The following is a 19,566-nucleotide window of genomic DNA, read 5'->3' as shown; positions in this document are numbered from 1 at the left end:
AGTGCCTACCTGAGATCATTCTGTATTCTTCCTAACATCTTTTTTTTTATCCCAATGAATTTATTGTGCCTAATACAGAAGCATGGCTGACCCTCAGGTAGCTGCATCATGGAAAAGGCCTACCACCACATGGGTGGCACTCGTAATATCTATATCACTAAATTTCTCTTTGTATCTTGTTTTCAGTAGAAATTATATGGCACATACATGACATAAAAATGCATGGCCATGTGTATGCACAGGCAGGGTATACATGGGAAATCCATACATTGTGCTCAATTTTGCTGATAACCTATAATTGTTTTTATTCTAGTTTGATTTTCTATTACTACAATAAACATTATGACCAAAAGCAACTTAGGTAATGAAAGGGCTTATTTCATCTTATAATTCCCAGATCATAATCCATCACTGAGGAGAAGTCAGGGCAGGAACTTAAAGCAGAAACTGAAACAGAAGACATGAAGGAATGATATTTGCCAGTGTGTTTCCAGGCTCACATTCAGCTACCTTTTTTGTACAGCCCAACCAGGTATACCTGCCCAGGCATGGCACTGCCCACAATGGGCTCAGTACTCCTGCATCAATCAGCAATCAAGAAAATACTCCCACAAACATTCCCACATATGAATCCCACCTAGACAATTATAGATAAATCTAAAAATCCGGCTGGGCATGTTGTCATGGATTTAATTCCAAGACATGGTATGTAGAAGCAGGAGAATCAGCAGTTCAAGAACACCCTGGAGGCAGAGTGGTGGTGGTGCACATGCCTTTAATCCCATCTCTCGGGAGGCAGAGGCAGGTGAATCTCTCTGTTTGAGAGATTCAAGCCTGGTCTACAGAGCAAGTTCCAGGTCAGCCAGGGCTACAAACATAAACCCTGTCTCAAAAATCAAACAAATAAACAAAGAAAAAGAACAGCCTTGGAGCTGATCTGGTGGAACTCACCTTTAGTCCCAGCACTCAAGAGGCAGAGGCAGGTGGATCTACATGATTCAAAGCCAGCCTAGTCTACAAAGCAAGTTCCGGGCCAGCCAGGACTACACAGTAAGATCCTATCTTTTTAAAAAAAAAACCTCTTTATGTTTCTATTGCCATACACTCACACACACACACACACACACACACACACACACACACACACACATATATATATATATTTATACATAAAAGTACATATATGAAAATGTAAACACCTATACACACAGGAATAGATACTGGTAATGGCCGCACAACACTGTGAATATAGTTTATACCATGTAATTGTACATTTTAAATGGTAAAGGGCTGGGGTTTTATTTCAGCAGTAAGGCATCTGCATGTCAAAGCCATAAATTCAATCCCCAGCACACATGCACGCACGCACGCGCACGCGCAGAGAGAGAGAGAGAGAGAGAGAGAGAGAGAGAGAGAGAGAGAGAGAGAGAGAGAGAGAGCGAGCCCAGGAGAAAAAAAAAGAGACTGAAAGTTTGCCCCATGAGACATAAAAAGACCTGTAACTCCACCTGTAACCCCAGGATTAAGTATGGGCAGGAGGTCCAAGATCATCCTTGGAAACATAGTGAGTTAAGAGCCAGATAAGACCTTGTCTCAAAAAAATATGCAATAGAGCTGAGTGTGTTAGCATATGCCTTTTATTCCAGCACTCGGAGGCCTGCATGGTCTATATATAGAGTTCCAGGGTAGTCATGGCTACATAGTAAGACCTGTGGAAACAAAATAAAACATGTTGAGACAGAAGAAAAGAAAGACCTGGACCTGACTTTCAGGCTTCTGATGCCCATCATTCTTGTGGTGACCCTGGAGAGTAGGGAGCTGACCTAGGCCTTCAAGATTTATTAAATCAAACTTCCTCTGCTTTTTCTCTTTTTTCTCTACTCAATGTTTTCTTTTAAAAATTTGTAAGTGTGTGTGTGTGTGTGTGTGTGTGTGTGTGTGTGTGTGTGTGTGTGTGTAAGTCAGAGAGGTGTCAGATCCCCTGAAGCTGGAGTTACAGGCAGTTGTGAGCTGCCTGATGTGAGTGCTGGGAATCAAACTCCAGTATTCTGTAAGAACAGTATGTGCTCTTAACCACTGATCCATCTCTTCAGCCCCCTACAATTTTTGAAATTTTATTTTATGTATATGAGTGTTTTGCCTACATGTATATATGTGCACCACATGCATGCCTAATGCCTGAGGAGGTCAGATTATTGGAATTGAAGTTACAGATGGTTGTGAACCACCATATGGGTGCTGTAAAAATGAACCCGAGTCCTCTGAAAAAAAAAACAACAACAAAATGGTCTTAATCACAGACACATTGCTCCATCCCCTCTTAATTTTTTTTTTTGGCGAGGAGTGGGGGTGGGGTGGGGTGGTGGGGATTCAAGACAGGGTTTCTCTGTATAGCCCTGGCTGTCCTGGAACTAGCTCTATAAACCAGGCTGGCCTCGAACTCACAGAGGTCCAACTGCCTCTGCCTCTCGAGTTCTGGGATTAAAGACATGTGCCACCACTGCTCAACAATTTCTTTTTTGAAGATAGGTTTTCATGCAGTTCAGGCTGATCACAAACTCACTTTTAGCTGATACTGGCCTTGAATTCCTGATCCTCCTGCCTCTGCCTCACAAATGCTGGGATTACAGGCATGAGCTAGCACACCTAGCTCCATTCCCAACTTTTTTTTTTTTTTTGAGACAAGGTCTAATGAAGCTCAGGCTGACCTCGAACTTGAAAAATGACTGAGAATGCCCTAAACTCTTGATCCTCCTGCCTCCACCTCCCAAGTGTTGAGATTGCAGGTGTACCCAAACTGAAAATGCTATGTTCTAACCAAAACAGTGTTTCTATAAACTTTTTCTATATTTTGGAGCATTACCAAAGTGGGGTCCAAAGAGTTCTTGTAAGTGGGATCATTGGGTTGTTTTACTTCTGTCCAGCTACTGCCTGAGAAGACAGATGAATCCAGCTGAAAGGAACGTCTCAGCTGCCCTGGCACTGTAGGTAGTCGAGACAGAAAGCTCAAGAATGAGGATCGAGGGTAATGTTCCAGACATCCCCTCACTGAGTGATACATAAAACAGAACACTCTGGGAAAAACAACAGAGCAGAAAGAAAGCAACCAAAGGCTCACCCTCTGGGACTCATGCTTCACTTAACCTCCACATGTGCTTCTGGACTTTCCATGTTCTTAAAGAATACATGTCAACCTTACGTCATTATCTATGTCCCCAGATCCATCGTCTTACCAGCCATGAGAGCTCGGATTTCAAGTAACAAGCAGAGCTTCAGCTCACCAAACTTAGAAATAGATCTCCCACCAAAGAGGGTGTGTGGAGGCAGCGGGGGAGCTGGCTGTGGTGATTTACGCCTGTAATTCCAGCATGAACTATGGAGTGTGATCCTATCTCAAAAAAAAATGTCTAGAAGGAGATTCATCTGGCAGCAATGGCCCAGGGTCCTTCTAGGAAGCTAGTGTCTCAGCTTGAGCACAAGCCTCAGGGAAACAGCTTCTCTAGGCACCTCCCACCCAGGAGGCGGTTCTGGAGGTGGAGCCTGCATGGGGACCTGAGGCCCCACAGCGCAGTCTATGGGCCTATGGCGGAGCGACGCCTATGGGCTGTGGCCCTCCTTGGGCCGCCATTGTCGTGCCTGCCAAGCTTCACTACGTGACTAGTCTGCTTCACCTCGCCAGACGAGCGAGACCACTGGGAAATTCCCTGATCCGATCTGCGTCTCCCTACATCCAGGCAACGTCCTTGGCCCGCCGGGTCTCTGCCACAAGCCTCGGGGGGACCGACCAGAGCGCCGGGCCTAGCACGGGAGGGACCCAGGTCGGGGAGAACAACTGCTGCGTTCCAGTCCTGGATGCTTCTGTTAGCCAGACTGTGAGCCGCGACGGGTTCCCAAGGCCCTGCTGGCCAGGCACTGCGTCTCCCAGCGCTCATGAGGAACTGAGCCTGGTCTGGTGTCTGGAGGAACAAGTTGTAGCACCGATCGCGCCCAGCACAGACTTGACCCTGCCCCACCACCCAAACCTACTCTCTTGCTTCATTCCTCCCAGAGCCTACGGTCCCTAAACAGTGCACCTGCCGGAGGTCCCAACCCAGCGGGAGAAGTGGACATGAGGTTGGCAGGTGGGTGGCTTCCACAGCGAATGGAAGAGAATCCTGGTGTCTTAGTGGTCGTGTCAGGAGGGGCCCGGGTAGTCACTGGTTTGTTATTTATTAATGGGTAACTGTGCACAAGCACTCATTCTATGAGCAAATTCTTTCACCTCTGAGGACTTCAGCTTCCCAAACTATAAGTTAAGGATTGATATATAGTCAGTTGCACCCAACCCAAATAACAGGTTGGGTGAGGAGAGGTGGAGAGTAAAGGCAAAGAGGCATGACCTTAGAAGAGAACTGACTTGGTTGCCTGTGAGGTTGGATATGATCCAAGTGGCTGCTCTACTGTCAGCTGGACAACTAAGATGAAGATGCCTTGTGGAGATGAAAATGGTTCGTGGAGGGGGCAGATAGGGGTAAGAGTAGAATTTGAGAACTGGTAAGGTAGCAACTTCATGGATAAATCCTAGTAAGGGCAGTAAGGAACTGACTGGGAGGGTGTGGGTTCAAGACAGATCAGGATTGAAGCCAGAAAATAAGGTGTCATTACTGCATGGTATTTCACTTGATAACTGTGGTAGATGAAATCTCCCATAAAGAGAGTATGCAAACAGGAGAAGGCAGCCTGGAAAGGAATAGCTTTTGAGGGGAGAGTAATGGAAGATGACCAAAAAGAGAAAGTCCCAAAGAGTCAGGTCAGGAGACTGTGGTGTCCTAGAAGCTATCAGTGAAGTGTTTGCATCAGGATGGCTAGTGCAGCCCATCAAGATGTCAAGAAAGAGAAGACAGGCAATCAGAAATGTGACAGTCATGGGTGGTCTGGTTTGGAAGGTCATTTGTTTGCTATTGTGGTGGCAAGACTAGATTGGAAGAATTTTGGGAGAGAGTAGCGGGGATGAGATGATAGAAATCACAATGTAGATGACTTTTTTAAAATGTGTATCCTGGGGATGGAACCCAGGGTCTCATGTATGCTGGACAAATGCTCTACCACAGAGCTATATCCCTAGCCAGAGTATAAAGTTTTAAAGAGTTTGGTGGAGAAGTGGTAGGTAAGGAGTTAGAAGATGATATTTTTCTTGCAGGAGCTCTTTTTCGTCTTTATAAATTAGGACCTGTTAATATTATGAAAGTGAGATAGAAAGAAGGAGCCTTAGCACAACATATCTGAGACAGGAGAGAACTTGATGGATCTTGAAGCAAGTAGAAGGACTGGTCTTCAAGAGGAGTATAGATCCTCCATCAAAACAAGAGGAAAGGAGAGGCAGATGGGTGAGCTGTAAATACACTAACAGTTTCAGAGGAAAGATGCTGAGGTTGGTGCTATGGAACCTGTCCAGAGCATGAGTTCTAAAAGGTCCCTCCAAACCTGCTGGGGAGAACCAAACAGAGCAACCTCAATGCTTGAACTCACTTTCTTCCCTTCACCAGGAGGGAGTTCAAGTCTCCTTCTTGGGTCTGGTGGGTAGCAATGGGTACCCCACCTTCCAATCCTGCCATCACTTGTTTCCAAGTAGAAGAGGAGATCTAGTCATGTGAGGCAGTAGGTTGTTGCTGGGTTTGTTCACTGGTGTCTGAGATAGACCTGCCCTGTGTCTGTCCTGCCTGCAGGCCCCCTTCGAATCGTGGCCCTAATCATCACTATGGGTCTCACCTGGATCCTAGTCACCATCCTCCTGGGTGGTCCTGGTGGTGGCCTTCCTCGAATTCAGCAATTCTTCACCAGTGAGTGTGGGGACCCTCTTGCCTCACTGTACAGGTGTTCAATATGGGGTGTGATGGTTGGGTTTTCCATCCCCTTCTTGACAAGCTTATTTTTGCTGCCCTCAGCCTATCTTCTAACACAAATGCAGACTTGTCCATACCAACTGACCTAGACAGCAACACACCCAACTTGCAATCCAATATTGAGTGGAAGTTGATGAAGTGAGAGTATGGAGTGGAAAGGCCTCCACTAAACATTGATCATCTTGGACTTTCTGCTGGGCTCTGAGATACACAGGGACTCTATTTGTTGCTGGTGCCAAGTCACCTAAGCACTATTTACAATTCCAATTCATCCTTTTCCTAGAGCAGGCAGTTTTACATCAGGGCATCATTGAGACTTAAGCAGGGAACATGCCAAGTGTAGCCTGACTTGGTCCCAAGTCCCTGATCTTGGCTGCTTTGCTGTAGGCTTCTGGAGGCCTCCATGCTAACAAAACAAACTCTCTGTATCCACAGGCCCAGAGAACTCAGTGACTGCAGGTAAGCTTCCTCTCTCTTCCCTATCCCCTCCTATGCCTGCACTTCATTCTGCTTTTTGTGACACCCCTGCCTGCTGCCAGCCAGCCCACCAGGATTTCTGTTGTCCATCTGGCCCTCTCCCCACTAGCTATCATAGCCTTCTGTGCAGTGAACCTAGTAAATAAGTTACCCACCATCAGAAAGTGAGAGGGCAGGCATAGGAAAAAACATTCCCATTCCAAATAGAAGACATTGGGAAAAGGGGGTAGGGCACTCATGGTCCTAAGCAAATCCTGAACATAGCAGGGCAATTCTTCTAGATTTTAAGGTCTAAAAAGAAATGTGTATGTCCATATACTCTGCTTCTAGGCCCACTGAAGTGACCCCATCTTCTGGAATGGGAGATAGTGTCACCCTCTGGGCTTGGGCCCTCTTTGACCCCTTCATTCTTGGCTCTATATTCAGAATCTCCCTTCCTTCTTTCCTTCCTCCCTCCCTCCCTTTCTTGTTTCTTTCCTTCCTTTCTTCCTTCCATCCTTGTATTCTTCTCATCTCTGTCCTTTTCATAGGCTGACAGTGTTTCTGTTGGTATAAACTTCTAACAAAGTTTGCTGGCCTCTCATGGGATTCATGAGGGCCTAGGTTATAAGACAAGAGAGTCCTCCACAGATTCATCCTGTATAATCCCATCTCAAGTCCAGGCTTCTGAGAGGTGGGAGCACACCCACAATCACACACTTTCTTTCCTTAGCAAATCCTAAGCCAGCCATCCTCTTTGTGTTCTCTCTAAAGGATGCTTTTTAAAAATTTTTATGGTGCTGGAGATTGAACCTAGGACCTCACCCATACCAAACAAATACTCTACACTGAGCTATTTTCCTAGCTCATAAAATATTTCAGATTTTTTTTTAACAGAGTTTCACTTTATACCACACTGGTCCTGAACTTACTATGCAGCTCTCAAACTCTCAGTGATCCTCCTGTGTTACCCTATCAAATGCTGGGATTACAGGTTTGGACTGCTTTCTCATTTTTACAATATAATTAGGCTAACATTTTCTTTCTTCCCTTCTTTCTTTTGCGATAGGGCTTAATGAATCCCAGGCTATCGTTAAACTCACTATGTAGCCAAGAATAACCTTAAATTCCTGATCTTCCTGCCTCCATCTCCCAAGTGCTAGGATTTGTTTTTGATCTTTATGTTCTAGATCCTTCATATTTGATAGTTCTTTCCCCAACTGCTCTGTCTGCTCTCATTTTACCATGAGCAGCCACAAGGAAAAACCAGGCCATACCTTTAACACTGCTTGAGAATCTCCTCTGCTAAATATCTTACAAGCTTTCTTTTCTACAAAACACCAGAACAGTTGACACTTTATAACAAGGATGGACTTTCCTCCCATACCCAATAATGGCTTCTTCAACTTCTTTCTAAGGTCTCACCAAAAGAGCTATAATATTCATATTCCTATCAACGCTTTGTTTAGGATTATGTAAATGAAAGATTCAACAGAAGAATCTTACTCTATTGTGCTCTTCTCTCTAAGCCTGAACCAGAACTGTGTTTACTATCCATATTGCTAAATTTGATTTAATACAGAGACTTACTAAGTAGCCCAGGATAGCCTTGAAATCATGATTCTCCTACCTCAGCCTTCCAAATGCTGGGATTACAGATGTGCAATAGCATACCTGGCTTCACTCTGTATTCCTGCCAACAGGTTGTTTTCTTTCTTTTTTTTTTCTTTCTTTAAGCAGTATAGGCTTTTTCTACTATATACCTCAAAACTTTGCATCCTTTGCCCACTCTACCCAGTTCCAAATCCATTTCCACATTCTTAGTTATTTGTTTACATAAACTCCCAATTCCTGGCACCAAAACCTATATTAGCTTCCTGAAGTTACCCTAAGAAAAGTAGTGCCTTAAACAACCAAAATTACTTTCTTACAATTCTGGAAGCCAAGAGTATGAATGAAGGTGTCAGCAGGGCTATGCTCCCACTGAAAGCTTCAGGTAAGGGTCTTTCTGGGCCTCTGCAAATCCTAGAAGCCTTCTATGTGCCTCATCTTGTAGCTGCACAACTCTGCCTTTTGCCTGTACTGACTCACAGCATCTCCTTCTGTGTGGTTTTATCTCTTCTCTTCTCTTCTCTTCTCATAAGGACACTAATCGCACTGCATTAAGGGCTCAACATAGTCCAGTATGACCTTGTCAAAACTTATCTGTCTATAAAGACCCTATTTCCCAGCAAGACCACATTCTGAGGAACTGGGAATTCAGACTCCACTATATTTTGTAGGGTCATAATTCAAGCCATTATAGAGATCATTCCCACCCTTACCCTGAAGAAATCCAGAGGCTAGCAGAGCCCCCATGCTCCACCCACCCACCTCAGCTCATCTACTTTGGTCTGACTGTATGCCTCATCCGTGGAGCTCTCACCCTGACTTTCTGGACCTCTGTTTTTTCTAGTTGTATAAGGGTTCCAAGCCAGCTCTCAGTCCCCTTTCCCTTTTCCTACCAGTAGCAAGAAAGCCTTATTCTTGGTGTCCCTACTCCCTTGCCAACACACCACTTGGAAACATCCCCAGCTTTGGTCTGAGCCCCACTCACCTCCTGCCCCAGTTCCATGCTCTGTGGCTGCACCTTCAGCACTGTGGCTGGTCCTGACCTCCACCCTCAGATCTCGGGTGACACCAGGGCCAGGTACATGGGTCACATCTGCTATCATTACTCAGAACCAAAGGCCAGGAAGTACAAGTGCGGCCTGCCCCAGCCATGTCCTGAGGAGCACCTGGCCTTTCGCATAGTCAGCGGGGCTGCCAATGTCATCGGGCCCAAGATCTGCCTCGAGGACAAGATGTGAGCATATGGGCTGGGAAGTGGGAGGGGAACTTGAGGCCAGGTCTGCAAGGGCCAAGAGCTAAGGGCTATCTATGTGAGGAAGAGAAATGTGATATGCCCACAAGAGATCTTCTGCCCCCCCTGCTAGGCTCATGAGCAGCGTCAAGGACAATGTGGGCCGTGGGCTGAACATCGCCCTGGTGAATGGTGAGTTCCCCCATGTTGTGGGGTCAAAGTTCAGACCATAGAAGCAAATATCATGCTGTGGCCTGGCCCCTCCACTTCATTACTCCCTCTGCAGGAGAGGGTGGCTCCTGGGCATTCCCAGGGAGACTTGGGAAAAATTCTATGCCAGCCAAAAGCTCTACAAAGGAAGTCACCCAGTGATCAAAAACATGATAGTAGTAGTGGATACATAGGGCCTCATGCCAGAGGCTCCATGGGCTGCAGCTCTGTGAATGAGAGGATGACAGGGCATGTTTGAAGCTTTTGTAAGGGCTGCCACCTTTCATGTTTGAGCCTGGGTTAGGGGCTCAGGCAGTAAGGCAGCATGTCCCAGACAGTTTACTTAGCAGGTCTTCCTCTTCTTGACACAGGGGTCAGTGGTGAGCTCCTGGAAGCTAGAGCCTTTGACATGTGGGCTGGAGGTGAGTGGCCACCACATCCTGTTATACATTTTCTCCCTGAAGCCCTGCCCTCTGTGCCTTTGTACTCAGGTTTCAATTATAGCTTTGGGTTCACAAAATGTAGGAGACGGGGGAATCTCTGTCTGGATTCTATGTTTTGTGACCAGATGGCCCTAGCTTCTTTACCAGTTTGTCTGTGCTCATACTGGTGGCCGTTGATGTGGAACAGCCCTTGCCCAGTCCCTACATTGTTTTCCTCATTAGAAGAATATTGTTTGGTTGGGAAGGGCTGCTCAGTGGAACCTGAAGCTCCATGTTCTGTGGGCTCATCTCCACCAGATGTCAATGATCTCTTGAAGTTCATCCGACCACTGCATGAAGGTACCCTAGTGTTTGTGGCATCCTATGATGATCCAGCTACCAAGTAAGTGACTGCCAAGCCCAGCTTCAGTGTTATCCTAGTACAGTAACAGTCCCTAGTTCATATTTCTTCCTACTGTGTAACAGGATGAATGAAGAGACCAGGAAGCTTTTTTCTGAACTGGGCAGCAGGAACGCCAAGGAGCTAGCCTTCCGTGACAGCTGGGTGTTTGTGGGAGCCAAGGGTGTGCAAAACAAGAGCCCCTTTGAGCAGGTACAGCAGAGACCCTCGCACTTCTGCCTCCTAGCCCTGGCAACCTTGCCACCCCTTCTCTTTACACCAAAGTTTCCCTGAATTCTGTCCATCAGGGCCCAGAGTCCTGTCCCTAACCTGTGCCCTGATTAGCCCTGACCTCTTGTTATTACCACAGGGAGAGACAGTAATTTTGATCTTCCCTGTCCTGTACATATTTCAACCTAAAGACTTTAAAAGTTGGATTGCACATTGGCCAGACTTATAAATAAGAATTTTTCTTCACAAACATCTTCAGGATGCTCAGTTTAGGTATGTAGCTCATTTGTGATGGGTGTTTATTTAGCATACATGAAGCCCTGAAATATAATACTTAGTATTGCATAAAACTGGGCATGGGGATACACCTGTAATACCAACACTGTGGAGGTAAATGCAAGAGAATCAGAAGTTCAAGATTATCCTTGACCATATAGCAAATTTGAGACCAGCCTAAGCTACATGAGATACTGTCTCAGATTTAAAGAAAAAAAAAAAGATGCTCATTACCATCCTAGCCTTGTCACAACCCAGTTTCCTAATTTATGCTGCATCCTCCTTTCTCACCTTTCCTGGGTTCCCTCTTAGGCTACACCAGGCATATGTTGTGCTAGGGGCTACTAGAGAGAAGAGGGCCCCTGGTATCATCCTTACCTAAGAAGGCTCCCAGCAAAAAGTCTTAGGTAGGCCTCCAAGTCCTGCTCTCAACAAATACAAATTTCTCCATAGCTGTGGTTGATAAAAAACAAAACAAAACCTGAAGCTCATGCCCTCCAAGACCCTTCACCCCAAACTCAGGCAGCAGCTTCCGGCATTTCCCTGAAGCCAAGGCCACATGGACTCCCTCCTGTCCACAGTGCTCACTGTTCTGGGGTACATCAGGCCCATGTCCCATCCCCAGTTCACTCGTGAAAGACTAGACCACCACAGCCATCCCCTTTTTTTCCTGCGTGAAGGGGAGTGCAACAGATTGAAGAGTACCCTGGTGGTTGGCCCCTGAGGGCCAGGTCATAACTTCCTGTTAACCCCTACAGCATGTGAAGAACAGTAAACACACCAACAAGTATGAGGGCTGGCCAGAGGCCCTGGAGATGGAAGGCTGTATCCCTCGAAGGAGCATGGCGGGCTAGCACAGCAGAGCTCTGGGACCAGACTGAAGGAGGCAGCATGGCACCAGTGTAGGGTGGAGGCCTTGCCCCATGCCCAAGCATGAGGCTTCCCTGCCTGAACATATTAGGGCTTGAAAGTAGCCTCAAGTTGATGAGGGCTGCAGGGCTGGCCCATTTCACTTTGTCATGGAGCTTAGGTAGCTGTGTTTTCCTAAAGCTGATCCCACAGTCAGTTCCACCCAGCCCCTTCCTCTGCCCCTCCTGTGTCATCTTATATTTCTTGAGTGCCCCCAGAGGCAAGGATCTTCAGTGCTTGCTCCTTTCACTGGAGCAGCCAGTGGGTAGGTTGGGACATCTTCCAGAACCTCTCCCTCCCAGAGGCACTGCACTGCCATCCAACCATGTTTTTAGTGTGATTCTTTGATTTTTTTTTTTTTTTGGTTTTTCGAGACAGGATTTCTCTGTAGCTATGGAGCCTATCCTGGACTAGCTCTGTAGACCAGGCTGGCCTTGAACTCACAGAGATCCACCTGCCTCTGCCTCCCGAGTGCTGGGATTCAAGGTGTGCGCCACCACTGCCCAGCAGTGTGATCCTCTTTAAGTAAGCCATATCAGAGCTTAATCAGATCACTTCTGCAAAACTGAATGGAAGACTGGCCTTTGGTGCCCAAGTAGCTGGAATCCAATCAAAGTTCCTCACCAAATATATGGCATTATGCAGTTTGTCAGAAGGCTCACCTTCTAAATGACCTGTTTGTTAATAAACTAATCAATTGAAATGGAATAAAATGCATTCAGATGTTGTCCTCAGTGGAGAGTCAAGGGTGGTGGTGTCCTTCGTGTATGGAGGGGACAGATGAGTCCCAGAGGATCAACCAACATGTTGGTCCTGAAACTTAAGCAGACAGCCTTTGTCATCAGGCCCTGCAGCTCAGGTATGACTCAGATAGGAGGCAGAATGGCTCCCCAACTGGCATCACCCATGGCATTGATTGGGGAGATGGCTCTGTACTCTGGAACCCAAGGAAACTCACCAACTCTTACTAGCCCAGTGTGAGCCTATAGGGAGAAAGATGGGAATTAAAGCTGGTACAGGCACTGAAATATCAACTCCAGGAGTGCAGAAGCAACCTGGTTCCAAAATGGAGAGAACACAACTTGGACTTCCTAGATGGGAAACATCAAGGCATAGTAATTTGAGGAGCCCATAAGGTATCCCTGAGGTGGCCATGCCAGAGGTGATAAACTTAGAAGTCCTGTGGCTTTTCAACCTGCTTTCCAAGCCTTCAACCGATTGGTTTTAAGTACTGAGTCTCAAAAAAAAAATGCTGAGAGCGAACCAGGCCTTAAGAAATGAGAGTAGGGCTGGGTATCGTAGTGTGCATATATTATTCCAACATTCAGGAAGTGGAATGAGGCAGGAGGATCAAAAGTTAAAATCAAACCATGGCTACTTAGCAAATTCCAGGATAGCCTGGGCTACATGAGGTACTGCGTCTAAAAAAGGGGGGCTGCAGAGGGGTGATCAATTAGATTAATGCACTTCCTGCCAAACCTGGTGATCCCCAAAATCCATGGTAAAAGGAGAGAACCAACTCCTGCAAGTTGTCCTCTAACCATGTGTAGGCACATACATGCACATACACTAAATAAATAAATGTTAAGAGAGGAAAAAAGAAAAGAAAAAGGAAAAGGAATGGAAGTATTCAGTGGCAGGTATATGCTAGTTTAGAGGTGTGGGATGCCCAGGAGGAGAGGCATGCCAGGAAAGAGAGAATTGTGTATCCAAGACTAAAATGGTCAAGCAAGAAAGTCAGCAGGGCTCAGCTCCTTGTCTCAGATATAGTGATGATAACAGCTAACACCCAGCCCTTTAAGTCTATACCAAACTCAGTCTCTGTCTCTTGTTTCTCTGTCTCTCGTGTGTGTGTGTGTGTGTGTGTGTGTGTGTGTGTGTGTGTGTGTGTGTGTGTGTGTGTGTTCATATGGATACATGCATATGGAGGCCAGAAGTTAACCTTGAATTGAATGTTCTTCAAATGCTATCTACCTTGGGTTCTTTATTTGGTTTGAGTTTGGGTTTGGATTTTGGTTTGTTGATGTTATTTGGAGGGAGATTTGTTTGTTAAACGGGGACTTACTGTAGCTTTGACTGCCCTGGAACTTGCAAAGATCCTCCTACCTCTCCTTCCCAAGTGCTGAGATTAAAAGTAGATGCTACCAGGCCCAGCATTAGTTACTTGTTCCGTTGTTTTGAGAAGGGTCTCACTATGTGGCCCTGGCTGACTTGGAACTCACAAAGATCTGCTTACCCCAAGTCCTGGAATGAAAGGCATGTGCCACCATATTCTACTGCTTTTATTTATTTGTTTGTTTGTTCAAATGGCCTGGAACTCAGAATTAGGCAAGGCAGGCTAGCCAGTAAGCTCCAGGTATCCACCACCTATGTCTGCCTCCCCAGTACTGCCCCTGCACCAGCCTTTTTGTTTTATGTGGGTACTAGGGCTCAAACTCAGGTCCTCATGCTTGCACAGCCAGTACTTTATAGACTGAACACTCTCCAGTCCCTGCACCAAACTCTAAAAAACATTCTGGGGGCTCAGTAATCTTATGTTCTATCCCCAGCGCTGCCAAAAGAAAATTACATTACTATTGTCCCTTTTTCAAAAGACTTTCTTTTGAGCCATTATAGGTTCATAGCAAAACTGAGGGAAAATTATAGAAACTGCCCATCAGACTCCTGTTGGTTACAGTCAGTGAACCTATTTTTTTTGCATTAGGTTTGCCCTGGGTATTATACATTCTTTGATGTTTGTATTTTTTAATCTTTTTACATGTATTTCTTTTGTGTGAATATGTGTGAGCATGTGCAGAGGTCAGAGGACAACTTTCAGAAATTGGTTCTTTTCTCTTTGAGTTTTGACAAATTATGTAATGATGTTTATCCACAACTATGCTATCAAATATGTATTTGTCTCTTGAATCTTCTATTATGGAAATTTGCAAAAATCTCAAAGAGTAGAGAATAATATAAATCCAGTACACCTTTCACTTGCTTCCACATTGCAGCCACTGTTGCCTCAACTACACTTATAAGGCTCCCAATGGAGATCAGGCAAGTCTCAGCTTATTTGTTCAAGATTTTAGTTTTAAAACCAGGTGGTGGTGGCACACACCTTTAAACCTCACACTCAGGAGGCAGAGACAGGTGGATCTCTGTGAGTTTGAGGCCAGCCTGGTCGACAGAGCAAGTGCCAGGATGGCCAGGGCTATATAGAGAAACCCAATCTCAAAAGAAAAAAAAAGAAAAAAGATTTTAGTTTTAAACAACTTACTTACATGGTTCACACAACCCTAGAAGTCTGGTCATTATTGTCAATGTACAAAAAAAAAGATAAAGGATACCTAGAGGTTAGGAACCAGATGAGTAGGCTCCCTAAGTTAGCAGCTTACTCCCAGGTGAAGCAGAATCTCACTGAATGTGCTTACTATGATGCTGGAAGTACAGAGACCCTCCTATGCCTCCCAGACAATTGGACAATTGTCTTTTTGTTTGTATGTGTATATGTGTTCATATGTGTTTGTGAGTGTGTGTCTGTATGTGTAGGTATAGATCAGAGGACAAACTTGTGAGAATGGGTTCTGTCCTTCCACCATATGGGTCCTCCCAGGGATCAAACTCAGGTCATCAGGCTTGGTGGCTTTACCCACTGAGCCATACCACTGGCTCTCACCTTGTTTTTTAAGAAACAGTCTCTCATTGACCTGGAACTCACCAAGTAAGCTAGTCTGGCTGGCAGTGAGCCCCAGGGATCCTTCTGTCTTTGCCTCCCCAGCATTGGAATTACAAGCATGTAATTCCAATGTTTTGTAGATTGAACTAGGGTCCTCATGCTTGCAAGCACTTTACCAACTTAATTATCCTCCAGGCCCAATCGTTGTCCATTTGTTTTATAAATATTAACTAAGTGCCTGTGTTGAGCCCTTTCCTGCAAATAAAGCTGCCACATTCTTCATGTCAGACATCCCAGCACTCCCTCTGGCTTTTCAGGGAAAGCAGAAATGACTAATGACAACAAGGAGCAGTCTTCTAACCAGTCTTCTGACCAAATTTTTCTCCCCTGATTCCAGCACACAGCAGGAATTGGTGGCTTTCAGGTGGCCAGGCCCAGGTGAGTTCCACTCAACAGCATGATTTCCACCAAGGACACAATTCTTAAAATTTCCCTCCCTGCTTCTTTCAGCTGACCCATCTCTCCCTGTGGCCAGTTTACCTCATCTTCAGACAGACACATTGCCCCTTTTCATCTGGGAGAGTCTAGATGTCCAGGCTGAGCTGTGCCATGTAGGGAGAGGGGGAGGGGGAAAGAGGGTGGCGAAAAGGGAAGGAACCAGGTGCAGCAGCTAGGTGGCCCAAATGTACAATGAGAACTGGCAACCAAAATGGTTGGATTATATAGTGAAGAGCAGCCCAGCGCCCTGAGCTGGAGAAGTTAAGGGTAGGAGTCAGGGTATGCCAGCCAGGGGGGCCCTATAAGGGGTAGGGACTGAGGGATGCAGGGAGAACCTGGAGGCCAGGTCTGCTTTGTTGTGTTAAATTGGCACCTCAGCCATTTGTCTCAGCTTGAAACCTAATGTATGTGTGTGTGTGTGTGAGTGTGTGTGTGTGTGTGTGTGTGTGTGTCTGTCTGTCTGTCTGTCTGTCTGTCTGTGTCTGTGTTACATGCCCATGTGTGCATATGTTAAGGCCAGAGAGGTATGAGGAACATGAGGTCTCTTCCTCTATCATTCTCTGCATTATTAATGTTCTTTAAGACATTTTCATTTTCAGATTCAGGTCTCTCACTGAATCTGAAGTTTACTGTTTTGGCTAGGCTAGCTGGCCAGCAAACTCCTGGAATCCTTCTCCACCCACAGCAACACTGGGCTTACAAGCACTTGCAGCAATCTGTGGATTTTTACAAGAGTACTGGGGATTGAAATTTATGCCCTCATGACTATATAGAAAGTGCTCTTACTAGCCTCTAGTTTTTGTTTTGAGACAAGGTCTCACTCTACAACCATGCGGCCTCATTCACTATTTTTGAAGCTGAGCTCAATTTGATCTTCCTTGCTTCAGCCTCTCCCTCCATGCTAGAATTACAAGTGTGAGCTCCCATTCCCAGCTGCAAATGTTTGTGATCATTCACACATTAAACCCCTTGGAGCAGTGGTTCTCAGCATTCCTAATGCTGCGACCTTTTTTTTTTTTTTTTTTTTTTTCTGAGACAGTGCTTCTCTGTGTAGTCCTGACTGTCCTGGAACTCACTCTGTAGACCAGGCTGGCCTCAAACTCACAGAGATCTGCCTGTCTCTTCCTCCTAAGTGCTGGGATTAAAGGTGTGCAACCTCTTTTTTTTGTTTGTTTGTTTTGTTTTGTTTTTTTGAGACAGGGTTTCTCTGTGGTGTTTTGGTGCCTGTCCTGGATCTCACTTTGTAGACCAGGCTGGCCTCGAACTCACAGAGATCCGCCTGGCTCTGCTTCCTGAGTGCTATGATTAAAGGCGTGCGCCACCACTGCCGGGCCTGGTGTGCAACCTCTTAATACAATTCCTCATGTCCTAGTAACCCCCAACCAAAAAGTTATTTCATTGCTACTTCGGAACTGTATTTTTGCTACTGTTAGGTAAATATCTGATATACAGGTGGTCTTAGGTGACCCCTATGAAAGGGTCGTTCAGTCCTCATAGGGGTTGCAACCTACAGGTTGAGAACCACTGCCTTAGAGCATGTATAGACCTAACATATATATGTATGCATATATTTATATATATACATACTTGTATGTCATATATATGTACTAATTTGAATTTTATGAAACACACAATATGGGCCTGGAGGTAAGAGTGCTTACTGCTCTTCCAGAGGACCTGGGTTCAGTTCCCAGCACCCCCAGGGCAGCTCACAACATGTAACTCAAATTCCAGGAGATCCAACACCCTCTGACTTCTAAGGGTTCCTGCTCACACATGGTACACATAGACTCATGCAAGCACACACACACACACACATAAAAGTTTTTCAAATTACAGTTTAAAATTATTTTTACAATCATTTCAGAGCTGTGGATGTAGGTCAGTTGAAATGATTGCCTCGCATGAAAAAGGCACTGAATTTGATCCTCAGAACCATATAAATTGGGTTTGGTATTGTGAAGATGTAAGCAGAAGGATTCAAAGTTCAAGGTCATCCTCTCAGCTACATTAGGAGTTTGAGGCCAGCTCTGAGATTCTGTCTCATAAACAAACAAACAAACAAACAAACAAACAAATAAATAAATAAATAAATGGGTCTAGCTGCTTCTTCTTTGGGAAAATACCAAATGGCGGATGATGCTCGTGCAGCAAGAGGGCCCAGAGGACCTGGGGGCCCAGGATTAGGAAGTCACAGCAGCTTCCACAGAGTCCCTGGAAGATATCTACCTGTTCTCCCGGCCCCATTAATTAATCTGAGATTATTGACTTTTTCCTGGGCACATCCCTAAAGGATGAGGTTCTAAAGATCATACCAGTGCAGAAGCAGACTCAGGCTGGCCAGCTGACCAGGTTCAAGGCTTGCATGACTATGGGGACTACAATGGTCATGTTGGTCTTGGTGTTAAGTGTACCAAGGAGGTAGCCACTGCCATCTGAGGGGCCATCATCTTGGCCAAGCTTTCCATTGTCCCTGTGTGGAGAGGCTACAGGGGGAACAAGATTGGCAAGCCCCACACTGTTCCGTGCAAGGTGACAGGCCGATGTGGCTCTGTTTTGGTCTCATCCCAGCCCCAGAGACACTGGCATCGTCTTTGCTCCTGTGCCCAAGAAGCTACTGATGATGGCCAGTATTGGTGACTGCTACACATCAGCCAGGGGCTGCACTGCCACCCTGGGCAATTTTTGCCAAGGCCACTTTTGATGCTATCTCTAAGACCTACAGCTACCTGACCCCCGACCTCTGGAAAGAGACTGTTCACCAAGTCTCCTTATCAGGAATTCACTGACCATCTAGTGAAAACCCACACCAGAGTCTCTGTTTAGAGGTCCAGTTGTGGCTACTACATAAGAGGTTTTTGTTGTTATTGTTTTTTGTTGTTTTGAAACAGTTTCTCTGCACATAATGGCTTTTATACAAGAAAATAAAGTAAATTAAGTCTGTTTAAAAAAATAGTCTAAACATGGCTACCCCAGCAGTGATTCTATAGAACTGCATACATGGCAGTTAGCTTATTGCTTTTATCAGAAAAAAAATCCTCAGATGGTAGTAGCATCGAGTGAGCTAAGAAGTTTGCTCAACTTGTCCATACACATACCTTTTGACAGAGAGACTGGCTTGCATAGAGTTCTGGGTTGGGTTGTTCTCCTTTTTTCCCCCTGAGACAGGGTTTCTTTTTGTGGCCTTGGCTGTTCTAGAACTCACTCTGTAGACCAGGCTGACCTCAAACTCACAGAGATCTGCCTGCCTCTGCCTCCCTTGAGTGCTGGGATTAAAGTTGTACACCATTCCCACCAACTGGGTTCAGTTTTTTTCACAAGAACTTCAGAATTCACTACAATGGAAAAATAATATTATTGATGGAATGAAGCTTTATGTACAAGCTCAGAGACCAGAGGTTTTGCAAGGAGATCAAATGTCTATGAAGAGCGATTTCTGAGTCTGAAACTACCCATTAAATAAATGTAACAATAAATTTAAAAATGTATTTATGGTATCACATTTACTATTTTTAAATTACATGTGTGTGCCTTTGTAGGGGTATGTGCACATGATTGCAGGTGATTTTGAAGTCCAGACAAGAGTTATCAGATCCCCTGTAGCTGAAGTTACATGCTGGGTGTTGGTACTAGAAACCAAACTCAGGTCCTCTGCAAAAGTAGTACATGCTCTTAACCACTGGATCATCTCTCTCTCCAGCTGCCAGATAAATGTACATTTAATACTTTTACTATATTATTATTTTGGTTTTTGAGACAGGGTTTTTCTGTGAATCTGGCTG

The 19,566-nt window shown here is 45.4% G+C and overlaps 1 protein-coding gene across 5 annotated transcripts; it reads left to right on the top strand.

Annotated features, from left to right (window-relative positions):
- The first annotated feature begins 4,012 nt into the window (after window positions 1–4,012).
- Fam3a (FAM3 metabolism regulating signaling molecule A) lies at window positions 4,013–19,272 on the top strand. 5 transcript variants are annotated; one of them, XM_052742670.1, is made up of 9 exons: window positions 4,013–4,121; window positions 5,706–5,819; window positions 6,318–6,341; window positions 9,060–9,183; window positions 9,314–9,372; window positions 9,762–9,812; window positions 10,056–10,215; window positions 10,299–10,425; window positions 15,684–19,272. In XM_052742670.1, exons 1-9 carry the CDS (start codon window positions 4,109–4,111, stop codon window positions 15,726–15,728), a joined length of 717 nt encoding a protein of 238 aa, XP_052598630.1. In that variant the 5' UTR covers window positions 4,013–4,108; the 3' UTR covers window positions 15,729–19,272. The 5 variants fall into 5 exon arrangements, with proteins under 5 accessions (XP_052598630.1, XP_052598639.1, XP_052598620.1 ...); XM_052742679.1 differs by lacking the exon at window positions 15,684–19,272 and adding an exon at window positions 11,478–12,362 and having other exon boundaries at window positions 10,131–10,215; XM_052742660.1 differs by lacking the exon at window positions 15,684–19,272 and adding an exon at window positions 11,478–12,362.
- Window positions 19,273–19,566: the final 294 nt, after the last annotated feature.

This window comes from Peromyscus californicus, unplaced genomic scaffold, assembly GCF_007827085.1.
Source record: "Peromyscus californicus insignis strain IS unplaced genomic scaffold, ASM782708v3 Scaffold_10__1_contigs__length_136768540, whole genome shotgun sequence".
NCBI lineage: Eukaryota > Metazoa > Chordata > Mammalia > Rodentia > Cricetidae > Peromyscus > Peromyscus californicus.
The sequence above is the reverse complement of the archived record's forward strand: the minus strand, read 5'-3'. Positions and strand labels throughout refer to the sequence as shown.